Source organism: Lissotriton helveticus, chromosome 1_1 (assembly GCF_964261635.1).
Source record: "Lissotriton helveticus chromosome 1_1, aLisHel1.1, whole genome shotgun sequence".
In the NCBI taxonomy this organism is placed as follows: Eukaryota; Metazoa; Chordata; class Amphibia; order Caudata; family Salamandridae; genus Lissotriton; species Lissotriton helveticus.
In genome coordinates, this window is record NC_136057.1 from 110,421,866 (window position 1) to 110,443,212 (window position 21,347).

A 21,347-nucleotide genomic window follows, 5' to 3' on the forward strand; every position below is an offset into this window, starting at 1 on the left:
AGTTTGGGAAAACACCAAGGAGCTGAGGAAAGCCCAAAGGGGAGAGTACGAAACTCCTAGACCTGATCCCTCTAAAGAAACTGGAGGAACCGGCAATGTGGAGGGTAGATTGGAACTAAAAGATATGCATCCTTGAGGTCCAAACGGACCAACCAGTCGTTCTGAAGCAGAAGGTCTCTCAGTAGATGGATGCCTTCCATCTTGAAATGTCAGTAAATTAACCATTCGTTGAATGAGCGAAGATTGATTATGGGTCTGAACCCTTTGTCTTTTTTCTCGACCAAGAAGATGTTGCTCAGAAAACCGCGTGGATGCAGATAAGAGAAAATGACGGCGCCTTTTAGAAGCATGTTGTGAACCTCTAAGTCTATAAGCTCTTGTTCCGTGGTTGAAAAAACCAAAGGACGAGGTTGAGAGTGTTGAACGGCGAACCGTAAAACTCTATGTGAAACCCCTGAACAGTTTCCAGAACCCAAGAATCGGAAGTTAGAGCTGACCAGGCTGGAAGAAACAAAGCAATCCTTCCCCCCAGGCGAACCGGAGAGAGAATGAAAACGCTTACCGTTGAATCCTTTGGAGTTGTTTTGATTTCCTCCGCGTCCTCTGCCCTGGCCTCTGCCTCCACGGGATGGGTAGAAGGAACCTTGCCTTCCATCATTCCACCCATTGTTCCTTCTGGCTTGTCCCCTATTGAATCCTTGCTGGAATTGGCGGCCGGGAGAGTGACCCCTGCCTCTGCCGGCCCCGCCAAAAACCTTCTTAGGGAAAAACTTTTTCATAGAGGCCTGCGCCTTATCTAAAGCATAAAAGGTTGCCACAAACTTCCCTAGTTATTTTACGAATGGGTCTCCAAACAAAGCACCTTGTGCCAAAGAGCCCGCCTCCGAAGAAGACAATTCGCCAAGTTTAGGGTCGATTTTAAGTAATAGGGAACAGCGACGTTCCGCAGAAAGAGCGCAGTTGGCATTACCTAAAAGGCACATTGCCCGCTGCGCCCAACCCGCTACATCATCCACAGAAAGAGGCATACCAGTCTCCTTTGAGCGTTGAGCAAGCTCGATAATCTTTGTTAGAGGACCAACAACATCCAATAATTTATCCTGACATGCCTTCCAGGATCTGTCAATCCCTTTTTTAGGGTCTTTAATGTACTTGCCAAAAAACGTGCATAAATTTGGGTCTGTCTCGGGAGTCAACGCCACTCTGTTAGGGAGAGACAGGCGTAGGCACTCCGAGCGTAGACTCAGCCGCACATCCTGAGGGAGGGGCTGACAAAGCTTAGCAGCCACATAATCTGCAGTAGACTTTTCAGGTATCCACTCGGTAGAACGGGGTCTGAAAATAGTGGTAGGGTCAAACATATCCATAGGTACTGGATCACTATCACCAAAATCTGAAACGTTGGACTTAGGGCGCCAAGACCTGCCAACATCCTTCATCTCCTCAGAGGATTCATCCTCATCATCATCAACGTAACCTTCCTCGTCATCATCACCCTCTAGGGGTAACCCTTCATCCGGGTCTAGGTCCTGGGTGGAATCACCACCAGTATTTGCGGGCGAGTCGTCCCCCCGGTAGGGTGCGCTTCTTAGCGTGCGCGCACTCTTGTGGAAAACCTCAGCAAGCCTGCTGAAGCCTTCCAGGTGCCCCGCGTCACGCTTCCTGGCCGTGCGTGGTGGCACAGAAAGTACACCACTGGGCCCAGCCCCACTGTCCCCAAAATTCCAGAACCAGTTTTAAACACGTGGGGAGACAGTTTATTGACGCTGTCCTGCAGAGGTGCCAGCGCCTGGGCAATCGCCGAAGACAGGAGTCTGTCCACCTCTGCAGGAGGACGCAATAGGGGCTGTTGAGGCAGTTCAGAATTACTAGCCAAATAATCATGGTCCTAACGAGTCTGCATTTCCGCAGAGGAATGGGCACCCATACAGTAAAACACACCCCAAACTAATTAATAGGGGGTTCCCCAACACAGGTACACACAGGCAACACCAGAAAAACAGTGTGTGGAAAAAATGCCAAAGTAATATGACTGACACGTATGAGAATACATTTTTTTAAAAACACTCAAATCCAGTCACCAAGTTAAACCTGCCACAATACAGCAGCGTCAGTGTGGGGAACGAGGCACAATTGTAAAACTTGAAGCGCCGAGCCTCAGCGCGTGTTCACCACTAGCGCGGGAAAGCGCTGTGGAGAAAGCCGGTCAGCGTCTGATAAAGACGACGCCACAGACCGCGCACGCGTGCCACAGAGACGCTCGGGCAAGAAGCCTACCGCGTCTTTCACACAGTAAATAAACAGCCTACAAAGCAGGACAACAGTCGCTATAGAGTATTTAAACAAAGCTAAGCTGTCAACAATGGATAAAGCAAACTGCCACGCCACAAGAATAAGTGAGGAGAAAACGGGACTTATCTTGACGCGGCAGCAATGGAGAAAGAGGAAGGACTATCGGCGTGGGATACCTTTATGCCGTTGCATGGACTCCCATTGGTTACTGTGTTACCATGACTACCGCTAAGTATGTTGCGCTGGGTAGTTCATGGTTGTTGTTTTTTCTATACTGCTTTTAATTTGCTGTCCAATAAAATGGAGAAAGGACTAGCATAATCCTCGCCTCCGCTTCCTGACATAGAATTAGAAAGGCAACCATCTATGACTCTTAGTCTTATAGCTTCTTTGTAGTTGAACTGATTGAATCAGCAACGTTTGATTAGCAAATCAAGTCTTTCTACAAATCCGTTGATCGGTTCACCAACGTTCTGTTTTTCGTGGCTCAAAATAATTTGCTCATAATTAAAAATTTGGCAATTGGATTGAATTTTATATTGAGCACCTCTTTGATTTAATGGTAAGAAGGCTCTTTAGCTTGTAGTATTTCCTTTATCAGTTGCTTTACTCCACCTACAAGGTTCTTGAGGTATTGGATTATCTTTTTGTTATCTACTTCTTCCAGTGCATCAATGAAATCATCAAACGTTTCAATGCAGGCAGCCCACAATGCGCCAATATTTTGTTTCAAATGGAAGCGGTGGTTTTAGGAATGCATATGCTGTTCAGGCTGCTTTTGATATGCACTTAACTAAGCACCTTTTTACAATACTGGTACTCTCACCGGACGCACAGCACCTTCTTCGTCTTTAACAGTGAGTACCTGTTTTGTCTCTTGCAAGTGATCATCACCGTTAGAAATGGGGTCTCTAGTTGTCAGAGGTAGGCATCATTGTCCAAATAGGGACCCTTGCTTCTAGTCAGGGAAAGAGGGATATACTCCTAAAATAACCCCTGCTCACCCCCTTGGTAGCTTGGCACGAGCAGACAGGCTAATCTCAGTGGCAGTGTGTAAGGCATTTGTGAACACATAGAGTAACACAGTGAAAATACTACAAATGGACACCACACCAGTTTAGAAAAATAAGTAATCAAAAAAATTCCACAATACAGCATTAAAAATAAGACTTTCTAATGGTAGAAATAGTTCAGTTTAATGCAAGTTGTAAATGCAACACTTTTCCAACAAAGGACCAGGGTTCCATCACGCGAAACAAACAAAAGGGTCGCAGGGAAGGTGATGTGTCAGTTCCTTGCATCGGGGGAAGTGATGCGTCGGTTCCTTACTGCAGCGCAGGAGAGGTGATGCATCGGTTCCTTACAGGTGCGGAGGGGATGCGTCGGTTTCTTACTGCGTTCCGGTTACGATGCATCAAGATGGCGCCTCGTTGCAATGTGACGATCCGGTGTGATGCGACAAAATGGTGGCGCGATGTGATGATCCGGTACGATGCGGGCTCATTTGCAGCCACACGGCAGGTACTGCGACGGTCTTCTCGGCCAGTGTGGATGCAGGGCGCTTCTTCCTGGTTGCTCGGTGAGACGTCGGAACCAAGTGCAGATGAGGCACGCTTCTTCTCCTTTCTTTGGTAGCAAGCAGCCACTGCAGGCCAACCCCAGACAGCAAACAGCACAGGGGCAGTATTCCTCCTCAGCTTATCCGGCTCTTCTCCTTGGCAAAGGTTTCCTCTTGATTTCCCAGAACTGATCTAAAGTTCTGGGGTCTGGGTCCCCCTTCTTATACACCAAAATATTTTGTTCTCTGAAGGCAGAGAGTGTCTGTACCCAGCCCAAACCAGTTCTGTCCTCCCTGGTGCAGCTTCCAGGCGGGAGGGGGAGACAGCATTGTTGAAGGCAGACTAGGTCTATTCAGGTGAAAAGCAAATCTCCTCCCCCTACTCTAAATTCAACCCAGGTCCCATTCAGCCCAGCCCTGATTCATCCGACTGCTGGAGCCACAGCCCTCTCCCAGCTCCTGTCACTCTCAAGCAAGACATGCAATACACAAACCTAGCAGAGGCATACTGGTTGGTTAGGCAAGAAAATACCCACTTTCTAAAAGTGGTATTTTCGAACACAGAATGTAAAAATCACCCTCACTAAAAGATGCACTTTAACATTCTGAGTTCAGGCATACTAAACTTTATTTTCCTATATTGTTTCTACGGCCAGTTATGTTTATAAGATGTTATAAACTAACTGCGCATTCTGGCCTATTGGAACAGGTAGCCTTGCAATAGTGATACACGAAATTGGCTGTAATTCACTATCAGGACATGCCACACACATCAGGGCATGTCCTACCTTCGCATACAATGCAACCTGCCCACAGGGGTACCTTGGCCCTACCTTAGGGGTGACTAACATGTAGAAAAGGGAAGGTTAGGGACTGGCAAGTGTCTGCACTTGCCAAGTCGACATGGCAGTACCAGACTGCACACAGGCTCTGCAATGGCAGGCCCGAGTCACATTTTACAGGCCGCTTCTGTGGGTGGCACAATCAGTGCTGCAAGCCCACCAGCAGCATTTGATCTACAGGCCCTGGGCACACTCAGTGCACTGTACTAGGGTCTGACAAGTAAACCAAATAACCAATCATGGAGTCACTAATCCATAACATAATTTACAATAGGGAGCACTTTCACTTTGGCACTGAACAGCAGTGCCCAAAGCATCTAGACCAGCAAAACCATCACCATTCTCAGTGTTCTGGATTGTACTTGGTTTCCACTGCCTTTTGCGTTTTCTCGCTGTCTGGCTATTTGTCTTTTAGCGTTTCCCTGCTCCTGGTTGTTGCTTCCTTTGGGGCTTCGCAGTGTCTGACTATTTTTTCTGCTAGCGCTTCCTAGCACTGGACTGTGGTTGCTCTTACGGCTTCTCTGTACATGGTTGCTGCTGCATTTAGAGTTAATGTTCGGTAGGACTTATGGATGTGTGTCACTTTGTTGTGCGGTATCTCTTTCACAGCATCACAAGCAGGTGTCTGTCCAAGGATGTGATAATTTCTTTGAAAAGCTCCTTCGACAGCTTTGCTGGAGCGGCCATTTGACTCTACAAATGCCAGTCATCAATATTCTCTTCGACTGGGGCATGGGTGGCATGCATGAGCTGTTTCCTGACTTCGGCAAACTCTCTGGGGGAGCACTCTTGTTCTTAGGGTTATGTATCCCCTATCTCGTCACCAGTTGTAGCCTCCTGCCCAGCCTGGGTACATTTAAATCATCACGCCACACACAGAGCTCAATTATAAACATTTTTATTCTGCACTGCATAAACTGTTGACTGAACGTTCTATGTCAAGAACCTTTATTAACAACACACAATCTCCTACGTCACTGTTCTACCGTTCGACAGAGTCCGTCGGGGACCATAGGCGCCCCATCATCGCTAACTCACAAGACACTACAAGAGCTGTTCTTTGATAATTCTGTTTTTCACTTTTGCTTTGGATTTAGGTGCAAGAGTTTTCATGATGCCCGAGACAGTTCTAATGTTCCGCCAGGGAGGAGGCATTTTCAAGTAACGTCCGTACCAAGTGCCACACATCAGGGGTTAGTGTTACACATTGTAGCGCATCTCAATACATTTCTACACTAAAATGCATTTGCCACACTTTTTTAGCATTTCTCAAGGCGCTTTGCTTTCATTGAGGCTTGAGTGCAGCCAGCGCTCATTTGTCTAATCATATTGCAGTGTGAGCTTGGCCCATAGAGGTGGCTGAGTTGTCATGGAAACGTCTTCAGGGCCCAGCTTGTAACAATATATGGGAATTGTTTCTCGCGCACACGTCCGAAAACAATAATCAAAGTGTCTCTGACCCTGAGCACATGCTGTGTTCTCACCTTCAGTCGAGGGATGGACAGGGTGGCAGCGCCAGGGCTGGTCCCGCAGGTCAGTATGAGGGCCATGGTGTTGGCTGCTTATGAGAGTAATTCAAGCGAGAGCCATGCAGTATATGGAATGATTACAGAGACTTCTCTTTGGATTCCTTCGTGTGATGTGTACTATGAACGATACTGAACATCTTTTCTCTGATCACCTTGAGAAAGCCCGAGGTGTGCCAGCCCCTTGTGCAAAACACGGCGGCTGTATTTTCTTTCACATCAAGTTTTAAATCCTGATGCTAACAATAAAAACCAATGAAAGATATGGAGAACTCTTGGGGCCTTTTTTCCTCAATACCACAACCCCCCCTCCTCTAGGTACTGCCTGCCTGCCTGTCTCTCTGGACATACTTCTACAATTATCTGGAGGCATCAGGGGTGTTGCCACCTGACAGGTAGTCTGACCTCTGGAACACTGAATGAAGAGTTCTGTCCGGGTCACGTAACCCCTTCAGCTGCACCTCTACTCTTCTGCTAGTGAGCCTCTTTCAAGGACTGGTGGGGCATTTTTTACTGTGAATTTTCCTGAAATCACATTGTGAGAAAGTAGCTCTATATACACTGGACTAGAATAAGGTACAGTGTGTATAAAGTCCACAAACCCCGGAGGTATAACAGAAGTTACAGCCAGGTGTGAACTTACGCTCTAAAGTGGTAGCTTGGTCGGACAGTAAGGCAGTACCAGAGGACAGAATAAAGCATTTGTTGTACACACTCAGTCAGCAAAAGGTTTCACACACTCAAGAACTCCAGGCCAATTGTTTTTATATCAAAGATATAGATGTTTTATTTTCTAGAACCAACAGGTATAAAGATTTACTGTTCTCAATATGCGAGGTCTCAGATGAGTACTGTGCAGAAACGCAATAAACTTTGTAAACACAATAGGTACAGGGGTTGCAGTTGGCAACACAATTCTACACACAATTTAGCATTGAGCTCAATGGGTTTTCCTATAACACATGTGATTACTTTGTGCATTACTTTGTGGATTACTTTGGTAGTTCCAGGACTGGATCCTAGATTCAGTCCTGGGGTCTAAGCTGAAAACAATTTAGTAAAAACGTTTTAGTTATCTCAGTGATTTTTCAGGAATATAAAGCTATTTTAAAAGTTCACACAGAAACTTTTCAACAGAAATCTGGCAATGTTATCCAATGGGAGACAATTCAGCTTGCAGGTAAAGTACAATCTTGTTACTTTTGTAATCCAGTACTGGGCTCCTGCGTCCAGCACTGGGGTCTCAACCTAAAACAGGTAAGTAATTACGTTTCAGTATTTTGTATGATTTTTAAAGATTATGTCTATTTTTCAAAAGTAGACAGAAGAAATTTCATAGAAAAGCAGACAATGGGTTCCTATGGAGAAAATACAGATTACTAGTAAACCCGGTAAGGATTACTTTTGCGATTCAGTACTGGGCTACAAGGTACATTACTGGCTTCTGTCCTGAACACAGGTGAGTACTTCGGAATTGGGAATTCGGTTGATTTTATATGAATATTTAAAGTTTTCAAAAGTCGACAGAAGATTTTTCGAGTCAAACCAGTCAATGTTATCCAATGGCAGGTAAGTGAGTTACCGGTTTCCAGATGAGTACTCGGTTGGTGAAGTTAAGGGTCTGTGCATAGACTCAGGGGTCCCCCAAGGTCAGGTAAGTACAGTTGGTTCACCCTCAGCGGCACAGTGACCGCCGGGTGCAGAGGTAGTTAGGCCCAATGTTATCCAATGAGGGACGGGGGCCTCTGGTTGGTGGCTGCTGGCTAGCAGGCCACACAGCTGTGGGAGCTGGGCTCCTGATCACTTGCTCAGGGCAAGGGGGGAAGTAGGATAGGGCAAAGGTTGCACGGCCAGAGGCACTCGGGCGGCTGGGTGCAGGGTGCTTTTGAGCCTTCGGGTGCTCAATGTTATTCAATGGGAAAGGTAACAAACGAACAAAGGCTGCAGGCTCGGGGACGGAGAGTCTTCAGGGTCGACCACCACTTCGAGAGGTAAGTTGGGCTCTTGGAGCACAGGTAGGTATGCCAAAGGAAGGCACAGGGGGCTGTAGGGAGCCGGGTGCAGGGGTGTCTTTAGGTGTCGGGAAGCTTACCCTAGGCTGGTCGTGGTTGGAGGGACCCCTGGTTCTGAGTCTGCAGGCATCGTCTGGTTCATCGAGGAGGGTCTTTGGGCACTGGACTTCGGGTCCCAGTCGCCGGGGGGACGTCCTCATGGTCCTGGATCCCCCGGGCACGGGCCGGGCTCGGCGGGTGCAGAGTGGGCTGGTCCTGAGCTTCCTGGTGGACAACAGGTGGGTTGTTGCAGCAGAGCCTCTGCTGATGGGAACCCCAATCTTCAAGAGGGTCAAGGCAGGCAGGTCCTCTGGGTGTCCCAATGTTTCTGTCCGCTGAAGTCGCCGGGGTTTAGGCAAGAGCAGGTTCCAGGATTAACAGGCCGGTAGGGCTGGGGCAAAGTCAGTTGTTGTCGTCCTTTTGTTAGCAGCAGCGCGGCGGGTCTTCTTCTTCTTGATCTTCTTTCCTTCTTTTCTTCTCAGGATCTGAGGGAGGAAGGTTCAGGGAGCCCCTAAATACTGAATTTAGGGGCGTTATAGTTAGGGCAAAGGCAGGGACCAATGGGTCCCTGTCCTGGGGTGAGGACACCCCCTAGCCTGCTCCTCTCCTGCGGAGGGGGGGCAGGAGCCTAGCTGGGATTGGGCAGGGCTCCCCATCTTCAAGATGGCCGGAGCCCGGGTCGTGCTTCACCTCGTCTCCCCCACCCGAGGGGTGGGGTTGGCACAGGCTGGCACACCCCCTTCCTGATGTAGTTTTTCCCGCCAGTCTTCCCGCCAGAGTAGGGGGCAGGACTGGTGGGGGCCAGTTGCTGGGTACATCAAATGGTCTGGAGAAATTCATAGAGACGGCAGGCCTTTGAAGCTTCCCCTTGCCCATCCTGGGGGAGGAGACCTAGCACCTCGCCCAGGATGTGCATTGTTGCAGGCCCAGGAGAGCGGGGGGCTCTCCACCCAGGGGTCCAGCAACATGTCTGCTGTGTGGCAGCCTAGGCAGCCTCTCAGTCCAGACGTTGATTGTGGTTAGGTTTCAGGGGGTATATCTAAGAAGCCCTCTGGTGCATTTTACATTAAATCCCACACTGACATCAGTGTGGATTTAATATGCTGAGAAGTTTGATACCAATTATGGTGTTTCATGACGCTCCAGCAGCTCAGATTGCATATCTGCGAAGCTACGTAAAGCCACTTTTCATGACGCTCCGGCAGCGCAGGGTGCAGACCCATATCTGCGAGGCTACACAAAGCCACTTTTCATGACGCTCCGGCAGCGCAGAGTGCAGACCCATATCTGCAAGGCTACGCAAAGCCACTTTTCATGACGCTCCGGCAGCGATTAGGAGGAATTCCGTTTTGAGGGTGTTTAGTTTGACGTTGCTTTCGGCCAACCAGGTCTGAGTTTTGTCTAGCGTTGAATTAAGAGATCTAATGTCTTCTAGGGAACGTATCTTTAAGTATAGTTGTGTATCATCTGCGTACATATGATACTGTTCGTTTGAGGAAGTGAGGAGTTTGGTGAGTGGTTCCATGATTAAATTGAAAAGTGTTGGAGAGAGGGATGATCCTTGTGGGACTCCTAAAGTGACAGGGACGGATTTGTATAGGGAGTGATCAACCTTGAATCTTTGCGAACAGTTTTGGAGGAACGAGGTGAACCAATCTAGAACGGACCCGGATAGTCCCATTCTGTGTTTCAGAAGGTCTAGATGATTGTCGTGCTTGATGGTATCAAAAGTCAAGGAAAGGTCGAGCAGGATTAGCAAACAGGCTTCATTTTGGTCAAGGATTTGTAGTGCGTCATCTATTATGTGGGTCATGGCTGATTCAGTGCTGTGTCCTGCCCGGAAGCCGGATTGGTATTGGTTGAGAATGTTGAAATAGTCTATGTGTTTGCCAAGCTGCGTGAGTACCCATTTTTGTATGAGTATGAGGGTGCATTTTTGTAGGAGTATGAGGGTGCATTTTTGTATGAGTATGAGGGTGCATTTTTGTATAAATATGAGGGTGCATTTTTGTATGAGTACGAGGGTGGGAATGTTGGCTATTGGGCGGTAATTGTTTAGATCCACGGGGTCAATCGTTGGCTTCTTTAGGATAGGGGATACCTGACCAGATTTAAGGGTTTCAGGGACGATTCCTTGAAGGGGAGAGGTATTTATTATCTTGGTCCAAAGAGGCAGTAGCAATGGAGTGAAGTCTTTCATGCAGTTTGCGGGAAGAGGGTCTGTAAAAGTGATTGGCAGGATTCAACGTCATGAGCATGTTGAATATAGCCTCTTCGCTATAAGTATTGAAGGAGAACCTGGATGCATTGTTTTTGGGGTCGAACTTTGGTGAACTCTGGGGTGAGATTCCTGGGAGGGATTCTGGAGAGTCACTGTGTGTGACACTACGTGTTATTAGATCATTGGGTAAGTCCTTCTTTATGTTTTTGGTCTTCAGAGTGAAGAAGGAGGCTAACGCTTCGCAATTGGGTGGGGGGAGGGGGGGAGGTGCATCCTTCGACTGTATTTTGATTAGATTGAATAGTATTTTGGGACAATTGTTGGCTTGAGCTAATTGATAGCTGACATAGTCTGCTTTTGATTGTCTGATCTTTCTGTAAAAGGCATTTCTCTTCATACTTTGTAACTTGAGGTGGTTGGCGGATGGAGCCGATCTCCATCTTTGTTCTATTAGTCTTAGGGATCGTCTGTCCTCATGGAGTCTTCCATCATACCAGGGTTTTGAGTCTTTTATGGAGGCTCTCTCCAGCTGTAGGGGGAGACTTCGTCTAATACCATGTTCATGGAGTGGAAGTAGTGATTGGTAAGATCTTGAACATCGGATAATCCTACTGGGGAAGAAGGGTGTTGGAGCTAGAGGTTGCGAGTATGTTAGCCTCAATATTTTTCATATCCCTTTTCCATATTTTTGTTCTTGTAGGTGAACAGAGTTTAGTTTTACTGTTTCGTTGATGTAAAAGGTGATGATGTGATGATCAGACCAATCATATGGGATGATCAAATCAAGATGAATGGATTCGGCCTTAGAGATGATTAAATCAAGGATTGACCCTTTATCAAGTGTGGGTCTTATACAGATTTAGGTGAGGTCAAGGTCCGAAAGGAAGGTTTTGAGGCTATTGACCATTGGATCCTTAGGGTCATCCATTGGAGATTGAGGTCTCCGAGAAATATTTGGGTGTTATATTGGTAGAAACAATGTCCATGAGATGTTCAATGAAGGTGAGGTTGTCGCCTGGTGGATGATAGAGAGTGTGCAGAGAGCAGACTGGTTTGTTATTGCTTGTGATGTCTAAGCATAGGTATTCACTAGAGGGGAATAGTGGAGATCGGGAGCAGTTCACTGAGAGATTGTTCCGTGTAGGCAGGCAATACCACCCCCTGGCTTATCGCTTCTATCTAGTCTGATGATCTCATGTACCAGTATGTTGACTATGGGCGTTGAAAATTCAGTTAACCAGGTTTCGGTCAGAATTAGAAGGTCAGGTTCCTGTGTGAGTATGAGGTCAGCTAAATCGTTTGCATGTCTTGAGGCGGATCTGTAATTTAGCAATATGCATTTAAGACGGGGCTTGATGGGGGTTTTGTGTGGTTCTTGTATAAGGGTGACTTGTTTAAGGTTGTTTTCGATTACCCCTCTGTGATTATGTCTAGTAAATCTATGCATATTGGAGGAGATAGTTTGGATTAGGGAAGGATTGTGGGAGTTGTCTGAGAGTACTGTGTTGGGGTGGTATTTGGAAGATCATAGGAGCGTAGAAGGGAGAGTAAGTCTTTCTCTGATAGGGAATTGGTCCTTCGAATTGAGCGGGATGTGTTATTGAGGTGACGGACTGCTCTCCACCTAGGAAGCGGTAATTTCGGGGGATGAGCGTGTAGCTGTTGGGTGAGTTTGGAGTGGTTAGTGTGGATGTTTCTCTTGGTTTCTTGTTCATATCTATTGGTCAGCGGTTGGTGATGAATCAAATCATATAAAGCTTGGAGGTCCTCTTTGACTTGCAATAAATATAGTAAAATCTCGTCAAGTCTCGGGTCTGGTGAGGGTGAAAGCATGCTTAGTGATTGTGTTGTGGGTAAGGGGGTGAACTAGTGTCCATTAGGTAGTCTGAGTAATCTGGGTCGCTGTGTGGTATCCTGACCGGTTGCTTATCCGGGGAAGGGGGTGGGGGGGTGGAGGACTGGTGCAGGGGGTAGATGAATGGGTCGCACGGCACAAAGATCATGTTAGACTATGACACGGTATCTTCACAATTCAAAATAGTATTTTTTCAACATTCAGTGTGTTACACGTTAGCACATCAAATTGTACCACTGCACTGAGACGTATTTATTAAAAATGAGAGTTTTAAACCAGCACTGATGAAAGTTCCTGAACTGAATGATCAACCATGTCCAAAGCGGCAGCAGGTCCACTAGGACCAAGGTATTAATATGACCAGCATCTAGCTTGCCGACGTCATCAAGAATAGAAAGGAGAACTGAGGAACGGATGAAAATCTGTCTGCTTGCTAACCAGACAATTATTAGCCTAAAGATGTCCACGCAATTGTTTTTCAAAATCTTAGCCGCAAAAGGCAGCAGCAAAACAGGGTGAAAATTCTTCACGTTACGAGGGACTGTATTGTATGTTTTCAGGAGACAGCTTTAAATGATGAGTAGAACCGGATATGTGCAATTTTCAAGAGTTAGATAAACGTTGAGCCAAAAGGGGTAAACTGCCAACTGAGGGTATATGGTCGCACTGGACCACGGCAAAGTCACAAGTTCGGGCTGACCGTGAAGGAGGGCAGGCTGGACACAGGACCAAGACTGGCCTTCTAAGGATTGTCACTTATATCACTGGTGTGCGGTCTGAGGGCGGGGTTTACAAGTCTTTGCATCGCATGGCAGTGCGTCCATATTTAGCAACCACCAAATGTGTGTAGAGATAGGAGTACCTCTTGTGAGGTGCAGAGATGGCCTGTAGCTAAAACATCCAACCTAATCCCTTCTAGGATCAGGCACCTTATAAATCTACCAATCTATACTAGGGCTGTTGTTCTAGCCTGCCAATCTGTACTAGAGTTGTTGTTCTAGACTGCCAATCTATGCGATGGTGGATGTTCTAGACTGGTAATCTATATTATGGTTGATGTTCTATACTGTCAACCTGTACTAGGGTTGTTGTTCTAGATTGCCAATCTACAATGGGTTGGTGTTCTGGACTGCCAATCAATATTAGGGTTGTGGTTGATTACCAATGGCTATCCTAAATAACGCACAAACAAATGGATTCTATCAATGTGTATTCGCTAGAGATTTATTTTTATATTGTGGTTCTGTGAATAGTAGGATGATTGACTCTCTCTTAGGGTGGTAAAGATGAGAGCACAATGTGCTTGTTAAAATACCCCTCACACACTAAAAAAATCCAATAGTGTCATGCTTCATCATTGGGGTCTTCCCGTCCCTCTACGGGGCGGGGCGTGCTACGACCTGACGAACTACGCGGGAGCACTAGTGATGTGACAAGGCTATGTGATAGTGCAGAGTGGTAAGTGTCAGTGAAGTGTAGGGACCTAATAATGTGTGGGATAAAAATAAAAGCTAAAAATCCTCTGGCTAGTGGAAAAAAACAATGTATTCACTTCCCTAGCTGGGGACGTTAAGAAGGGGGTTTTGGGGTAGAGCGAATAGCTACTACCTGGTCAACATGTTTCGTAAGCAGTCCCCTACTGCTTACTCATCAGGACCTTCTAGTGGCCCCTACAAAAAATTAGCTCAGTTGCTAAGTATGGTAAGCCTGTCGTCCTAAAAACTAGCAGTAAAAATAAACTGTTAGTTTTATGCTTCAGGGCATGAGCTGGCCCAGGGGAAGCGTAAAAACTCAAAATTGATGACCTAAATAGGTCTCTGTAAGGAAAAGGGAGAAAAAAGAGAAGAGCACAAATTTTTACCATTGTAACTGTGATTCATCTATAGACACGACATATAAGTAGTGCCACAAGTCCCATGGGTCATTCACATTATTCCCATTTCATAAAGAATGTAATTAAAGCTTTATGGACAGAGTGATGGTTCAATCTGCCATCCCCTACTCGTTCGTTTGTATTCCGAACATGTTATTGCCCCATATAATTAAGGGCGGATTCATAGTAACACACATGCACATTCATAACTCGATGCACCCATCGGCACACACACAGGGTTAAAAGGAGGAATCCGTTCTTTAGTTTTATGTTCTTTCGATTTCACAACCGGTAATATTGCCTTCTATTTCAATGTTATGCCCGATAATCATTAAAAACCATGACGCACACACAGATTGTTATATCGATTGTCATACATACTGCTGAGGCCGTTTTGGTGTGCCCCATGAGCTGACAGTCGATAGGTGTGTCAACGCGGTAATCTGGAAGGAGAGAAAACCGCGCCCATAGCGTCAGAAACACATACACACAATGCAATGTTTTCCCTGTCTCTTGGACCAGGTGTTTAGAGACGTCTGGCAGGGTCTAGTACTTACAGTGGCCGCGTAAGGATACTACCTTACTTCTATCCGTCCTGCCGCTCTGAAGAGTGCTCGCGTTTGGAGACCGGTGAGTATTTAAGCTTCCCTGGCGCCGGTCACGCATATGGAGACTAGCGCGCTAACCCAAAATGGCCGCCCCCGATGGAACACGGGGTGTGCTATGTACGGAAGTATTTCTTCCATGTCTATTTCGTTGCCCCTTCGATATTTTAACAGAATCAACAATGTTATTTGATGATTATTAATCAAAGCCAAGAGGTCCTGCCTGATGGTTTTATATTAATGGACCCTTCTTGCTGATAATGCGAGGGGGCTTGCCCAGGGCCCATTATAAACAAATTGACTGATACGAGACGTCCTGAGATCCACAGGGATACTTATTGGTGGCATTGGTCCTGAATATTTCTCAAATTAAAAAATATTTTTATTGTTTTGTACCAATGAGTCATGTTAGCGGCTCCATACCGGGTATTAAGTTATAACACCAAGTAGGACTGTTAGCAACACAGTGGCCCCGCCCTTATCCGCTGGTTTTATGACCACTTCTTTTTTGTTACTCGATTCACGAAGTGCTTGTCGTTCACTGTTAGAAACATTCTGAAAGACTCTTTTCTGATTGGGTATGCTGTCTCACTAAAAAAAGTAAGAAATTGACTTTCAAGAATGGCACCACATGGGAGCAGAGAAGCTTCAGCAACTGTAACAGTTCGAATGTCGTCTACATGATCACCTGCCCTTGCAGTCTCGAGTATATTGGCATGACAAGCAGGGCTGTAAAAGTAAGAATAGGCGAACACAAAAGCACTATCAAGTGCAAAAAGTCAAGCACCAAACTAACCAACCACTTCCTTGAAAGTGGGCACAAACCTGAGGATATAGCGTGGACAGTGATCGAGCAGATTGATCACGAGAGATACCTACTGGAGAAGGAACAAAGATGGGTTTTCCGTGTCCAGTCAAACAAACATGGGCTCAATGATGATATACCGTGGGGCCAGTTGTAGACCATCTTAATCCCCTGTCGCCCAACACCAAAGAACCACATACCACGCCCTCCCCTCCAGGGCCACTCACACTATCGGTACTCACCCTATAGAGATTCATGAGGGACAGGATTGTCTGGCTTTCAAGTGACTCTAACTGCCATCAACAGAGTCCTACTTGGTGTTATAACTTAATACCCGGTATGGAGCCGCTAACATGACTCATTGGTACAAAACAATAAAAATATTTTTTAATTTGAGAAATATTCAGGACCAATGCCACCAATAAGTATCCCTGTGGATCTCAGGACGTCTAGTATCAGTCAATTTGTTTATAATGGGCCCTGGGCAAGCCCCCTCGCATTATCAGCAAGAAGGGTCCATTAATATAAAACCATCAGGCAGGACCTCTTGGCTTTGATTAATAATCATCAAATAACATTGTTGATTCTGTTAAAATATCGAAGGGGCGACGAAATAGACATGGAAGAAATACTTCCGTACATAGCACACCCCGTGTTCCATCGGGGGCGGCCATTTTGGGTTAGCGCGCTAGTCTCCATATGCGTGACCGGCGCCCAGGGAAGCTTAAATACTCACCGGTCTCCAAACGCGAGCACTCTTCAGAGCGGCAGGACGGATAGAAGTAAGGTAGTATCCTTACGCGGCCACTGTAAGTACTAGACCCTGCCAGACGTCTCTAAACACCTGGTCCAAGAGACAGGGAAAACATTGCATTGTGTGTATGTGTTTCTGACGCTATGGGCGCGGTTTTCTCTCCTTCCAGATTACCGCGTTGACACACCTATCGACTGTCAGCTCATGGGGCACACCAAAACGGCCTCAGCAGTATGTATGACAATCGATATAACAATCTGTGTGTGCGTCATGGTTTTTAATGATTATCGGGCATAACATTGAAATAGAAGGCAATATTACCGGTTGTGAAATCGAAAGAACATAAAACTAAAGAACGGATTCCTCCTTTTAACCCTGTGTGTGTGCCGATGGGTGCATCGAGTTATGAATGTGCATGTGTGTTACTATGAATCCGCCCTTAATTATATGGGGCAATAACATGTTCGGAATACAAACGAACGAGTAGGGGATGGCAGATTGAACCATCACTCTGTCCATAAAGCTTTAATTACATTCTTTATGAAATGGGAATAATGTGAATGACCCATGGGACTTGTGGCGCTACTTATATGTCGTGTCTATAGATGAATCACAGTTACAATGGTAAAAATTTGTGCTCTTCTCTTTTTTCTCCCTTTTCCTTACAGAGACCTATTTAGGTCATCAATTTTGAGTTTTTACGCTTCCCCTGGGCCAGCTCATGCCCTGAAGCATAAAACTAACAGTTTATTTTTACTGCTAGTTTTTAGGACGACAGGCTTACCATACTTAGCAACTGAGCTAATTTTTTGTAGGGGCCACTAGAAGGTCCTCATGAGTAAGCAGTAGGGGACTGCTTACGAAACATGTTGACCAGGTAGTAGCTATTCGCTCTACCCCAAAACCCCCTTCTTAACGTCCCCAGCTAGGGAAGTGAATATATTGTTTTTTTCCACTAGCCAGAGGATTTTTAGCTTTTATTTTTATCCCACACATTATTAGGTCCCTACACTTCACTGACACTTACCACTCTGCACTATCACATAGCCTTGTCACATCACTAGTGCTCCCGCGTAGTTCGTCAGGTCGTAGCACGCCCCGCCCCGTAGAGGGACGGGAAGACCCCAATGATGAAGCATGACACTATTGGATTTTTTTAGTGTGTGAGGGGTATTTTAACAAGCACATTGTGCTCTCATCTTTACCACCCTAAGAGAGAGTCAATCATCCTACTATTCACAGAACCACAATATAAAAATAAATCTCTAGCGAATACACATTGATAGAATCCATTTGTTTGTGCATATCTGACTGGAGGGTGATTCTATCAACACCTCTTTACTTTCTCCTGTGTTTTGGAAGTATCCTAAATAACTCCATACTGAGGGGAAGCAGTGACTTTGAAACGGGTGCACACATTGTGTTTTTCATCTTCAGCCTTGTACTAAAGGGTCTCTCTGACAGTATGTTTAGCCTCAGATCCTGAAGGAAATTCCATACCTTCAACAGTAGTTATTGGTTCAGAAGTTTCTTCCGTCACTGCCGGAATGGACGGACGCGTCAATGTCTGTAAATCAAAGAAGTGACCACGAGCCCCTGAATCTATCATAGTAGAAATCAGGGCAGCAGACTGGAGCATCGAGAGATAAACAAGTGTGCCTCGATGTCCGGTGCTCTACCTGGACAAAGAGAAGGGACTTCCCAGAGATGACCTCTTCATCCTGCAGCAAGGATCTTAGATTTCTGTCAAAACATCGGCATTGCTTATGACAACGGTCTCTCTGTTACTTCCAATGATTTCACCTTTTGGATTTACTGACACTCTTTTACAAAGTATCGTTTCCTACCACAGTGTAGGCACTGTGCATTTCAACGCTTTGCATCTTTTTCTTCCATAGACAAAGTTGCTTGAAAGCTTCAGATTTCCATGAGTTCAGAGATGCTCTTGCCTGAATTCATGTTTTTACAAGTGTGATATCTTACTGTGGACCCTGAATTCATCTTAAACTTTCTCCAGTCTCCTGTTCTCTTATAAGGCCCCTGGCCTCATCGTAAAGTGAAATTTATAAGATCTGTGCCGGTCGCACCAGACACCAACGCTGCCAGACCTGAAATAGTGCGTTACATTAGGACCCATAACTGAAGCTTGTGGGAGTCAACCTGAGGGCTCAGTCAGAGCGGGCAGCTGGAGAGGCACACTGACAGGAAGACTGTGCAGCTGAAATATTAGTTAGAGCAACTCTGCCACATGAAGCAGCGGCCAGGAAGGCGTTGCGGGTGGCGAAGTGTGGTCTGAGAAATAGCTCATGTTAGGCATCGCCACGAAGTGAGGAGCCGCCTGGAGTGATCCTGTAGACTCCGAAGTAACCCAACAGACACATGACCCAAAAGATATGGATGCAAAGGAGAAATCCCATGCAGTGCAGCCTGTGAGTACGAGGTGGAGCAGCGGTGGAACCAAGATCGGATTATAAGCGGGGCACGGATCGCAGGCATAGCCCTACATGACAGACATATGCTTAGTGAATTGAGAAGTTGGTCCCTCCACGTGCGACGCTACACGCTGCGGCTGATAGGTACAAGGTGGGAAAATAACTGGAGAGTACAGTGCGTCTGCAAAGGGCAATGCATGGATGCGTGGGGAAACCAGAATTGCAGCCCGGAATTTCTGATCTGTGGATTGAGCAAGCATACGCCCAGTGGCAGAGTAACAGCCTGGGGAAAGCAGATAAGGCACAGGCCAAGTTGCAATTTGAACCACAAAAGTCTAAAAAGCAGAGACACTGAACCTGATGCTGCTGGCTCCAGGCCTGAAGTTAGTGACCTCCTGCGGATGCAGATCTCAAACCAATATTGGTAGCCATGCAACACAGTTCAACAAAAATAGATGGGAAAATAGGCACGCTTACTAACCGTATGGACAGAATGGTGGAAAGACTAGACAAACATGCAGAGAGACTTGACACTGTAGAAAGAAGAGTCTCTGACATGGAAGATACGATCAGCGAAGGAGTGACTAGGAACAAGGTAATGGATGGAATACTCCACACCCTGCAAGCAAAGACAGAGGATCTAGAAGCACACTCTAGGCGGTGCAATATATGTATAGTGGGTGTTGCGGAAACAGCCAATATAATGAATATAGAGGAATTTGTGAAAAGCACACTGGTGAGCATAATGGGCAGAGACACTTTTTCAGAGATCTTTAGTATGGAGTGGGCTCACAGTGCCTTGGCCCTGAAGCCGGTCCAGGGGGCCGCCCCCTCACGCAATAATTGCCAAACTTTTAAACTATAGGGACCAGGGAGGGGGGCATGGCTTGGCAGCGACCAAGATGGCCGCATAATCCCGCGGCACACCGGGGGCATACCTGAAGATCCCTAAAATCCGACATCGATCCTGTGGATCCACGACGCTACACACCGGGATCGGAGAGTTGACATACTCCGACGCACAACGGTGTGTTTTCTATCCAGATCCGACCCTGGGAAGCCGAGTACCGGGGATCGGTGAGTGTGGGCATGCTGCGGCCTAAGCGGTGGAGGCCTGTCAGTGAAGCACCGGCCTCGAGTGGAGAGCGGGCCGCCGCGGGAGGGCAGGAGGGCGGCCGAGTGGCGCACGACACAGGGAGGGGGCGCGATGTAGTGGCGATCCCCAGAGTAGGGCGAGGCGTTTGGAACCCTTGCCCCCCCTAGTGTGTGCCGTTGTGGTGTGCTGCTCTCTCCGGTGCTGCGGTGAGTGGGCTGGTCCCCCGGGGAGTGGATGCAGAGAGGGCAGGCCAGTGTGGCGGCGCCCCTACAAGGCAGCGGAAAGGCCTAAGAATCCTTGCCTGAGGGCCCCGGATATGGAGGCAGTGGGGGCGCACTAATTAGTGGAGGTAGCAGCGGCTGAGGCCCTTGGTGACCACGGTGCCGAGGCCGGGGGCGACAACAGACCGCGGACCGGTGGGAGAGGTGTGGGGTCCCCGCTGGGCGGCACTAACGATTGGCAGACGGGCAGCCGGCATAAGTGGGCTCATGCTGGACTGACGGGGGCCACCCCTGCCTTTCCCGAGCGAGGTGGGGTGCGAACGGAGGACGGAGGGCCCAGTGGCGGGCGCCCTATATCATGCACTGCCATGAGAAACAAGAAGTCCACGGTGACCCAATCCAACACTATGGACAACTACACTGCGGAACAAGGAGGGGGAGCCGGACCCCACCCCGGGACTTCAGAGGAGCCCCGTGAGCCATCCCTGTCCTCCATAATGCAGGTCATACAATCTTCAGGCACCACTCTGGATAGATAAAATGTCGATCGAACTGATGCTTCAACGGGTGGACTTGAACAAGACGTCCAAGGAAGCCACACAGAACGCCGCCGCCATTACGGAACTACATGGTGCTACCAAGAAGTTACAACAACAGGTCCAACAGCTCACACACCAACAGAGACAGATGGCGGCACGGCTGGAGGACCAGGAAGGGAGGGCTCGAAGAAACAACCTGCGGGTGGTGGGAGTGCCGGAGAAAATGGAAGGGGCTAGCATGGATCATCATAGAGCGGGCACATAGGGCACCGATCCCGCCGCCACACCCGGGGGCCCCACCGTGCACCATCATCGTGCGGATTCTCAACTACAGAGACAGGGATGCAATCCTACAGGCGACCTGGCAACATGGGGACATTCATATGGACAACGCCAGGATAAGTTTCTTCCCAGACTTCACACTTAAGGTCCAGCAGGAGCGCCGTTCGTTTGACGCCGCCAAGAGGGAACTCCGGGAACGTGGAGTCAAGGACATGATGTTCTTCCCGGCGTGGCTCAAGGTCTTAGCTGAAGGGAAATCCTTTTTCTTCACCACCCCGGAGGAGATACATACCTGGCTTGAAGAGCGTGGCCAGCAGCGGAGGGGCCCGGAGCGTGGGGGAAGTTGGAGAAGCGCGGCGCCCCAGTCTCCGGCCTCATCTGTGGGATCAGCAGGG

The 21,347-nt window shown here is 47.5% G+C and overlaps 1 protein-coding gene across 1 annotated transcript in view; it reads right to left on the reverse strand.

The window, feature by feature from the left end:
- Positions 1-830: 830 nt before the first annotated feature.
- The window catches only part of LOC144759310 (uncharacterized), a 90,095-nt gene continuing 69,578 nt past the window's right edge, over positions 831-21,347 (reverse strand). The window contains 1 exon segment of the mRNA XM_078646477.1: positions 831-1,710. Coding sequence (XP_078502603.1) covers positions 831-1,710 — 880 coding nt within the window.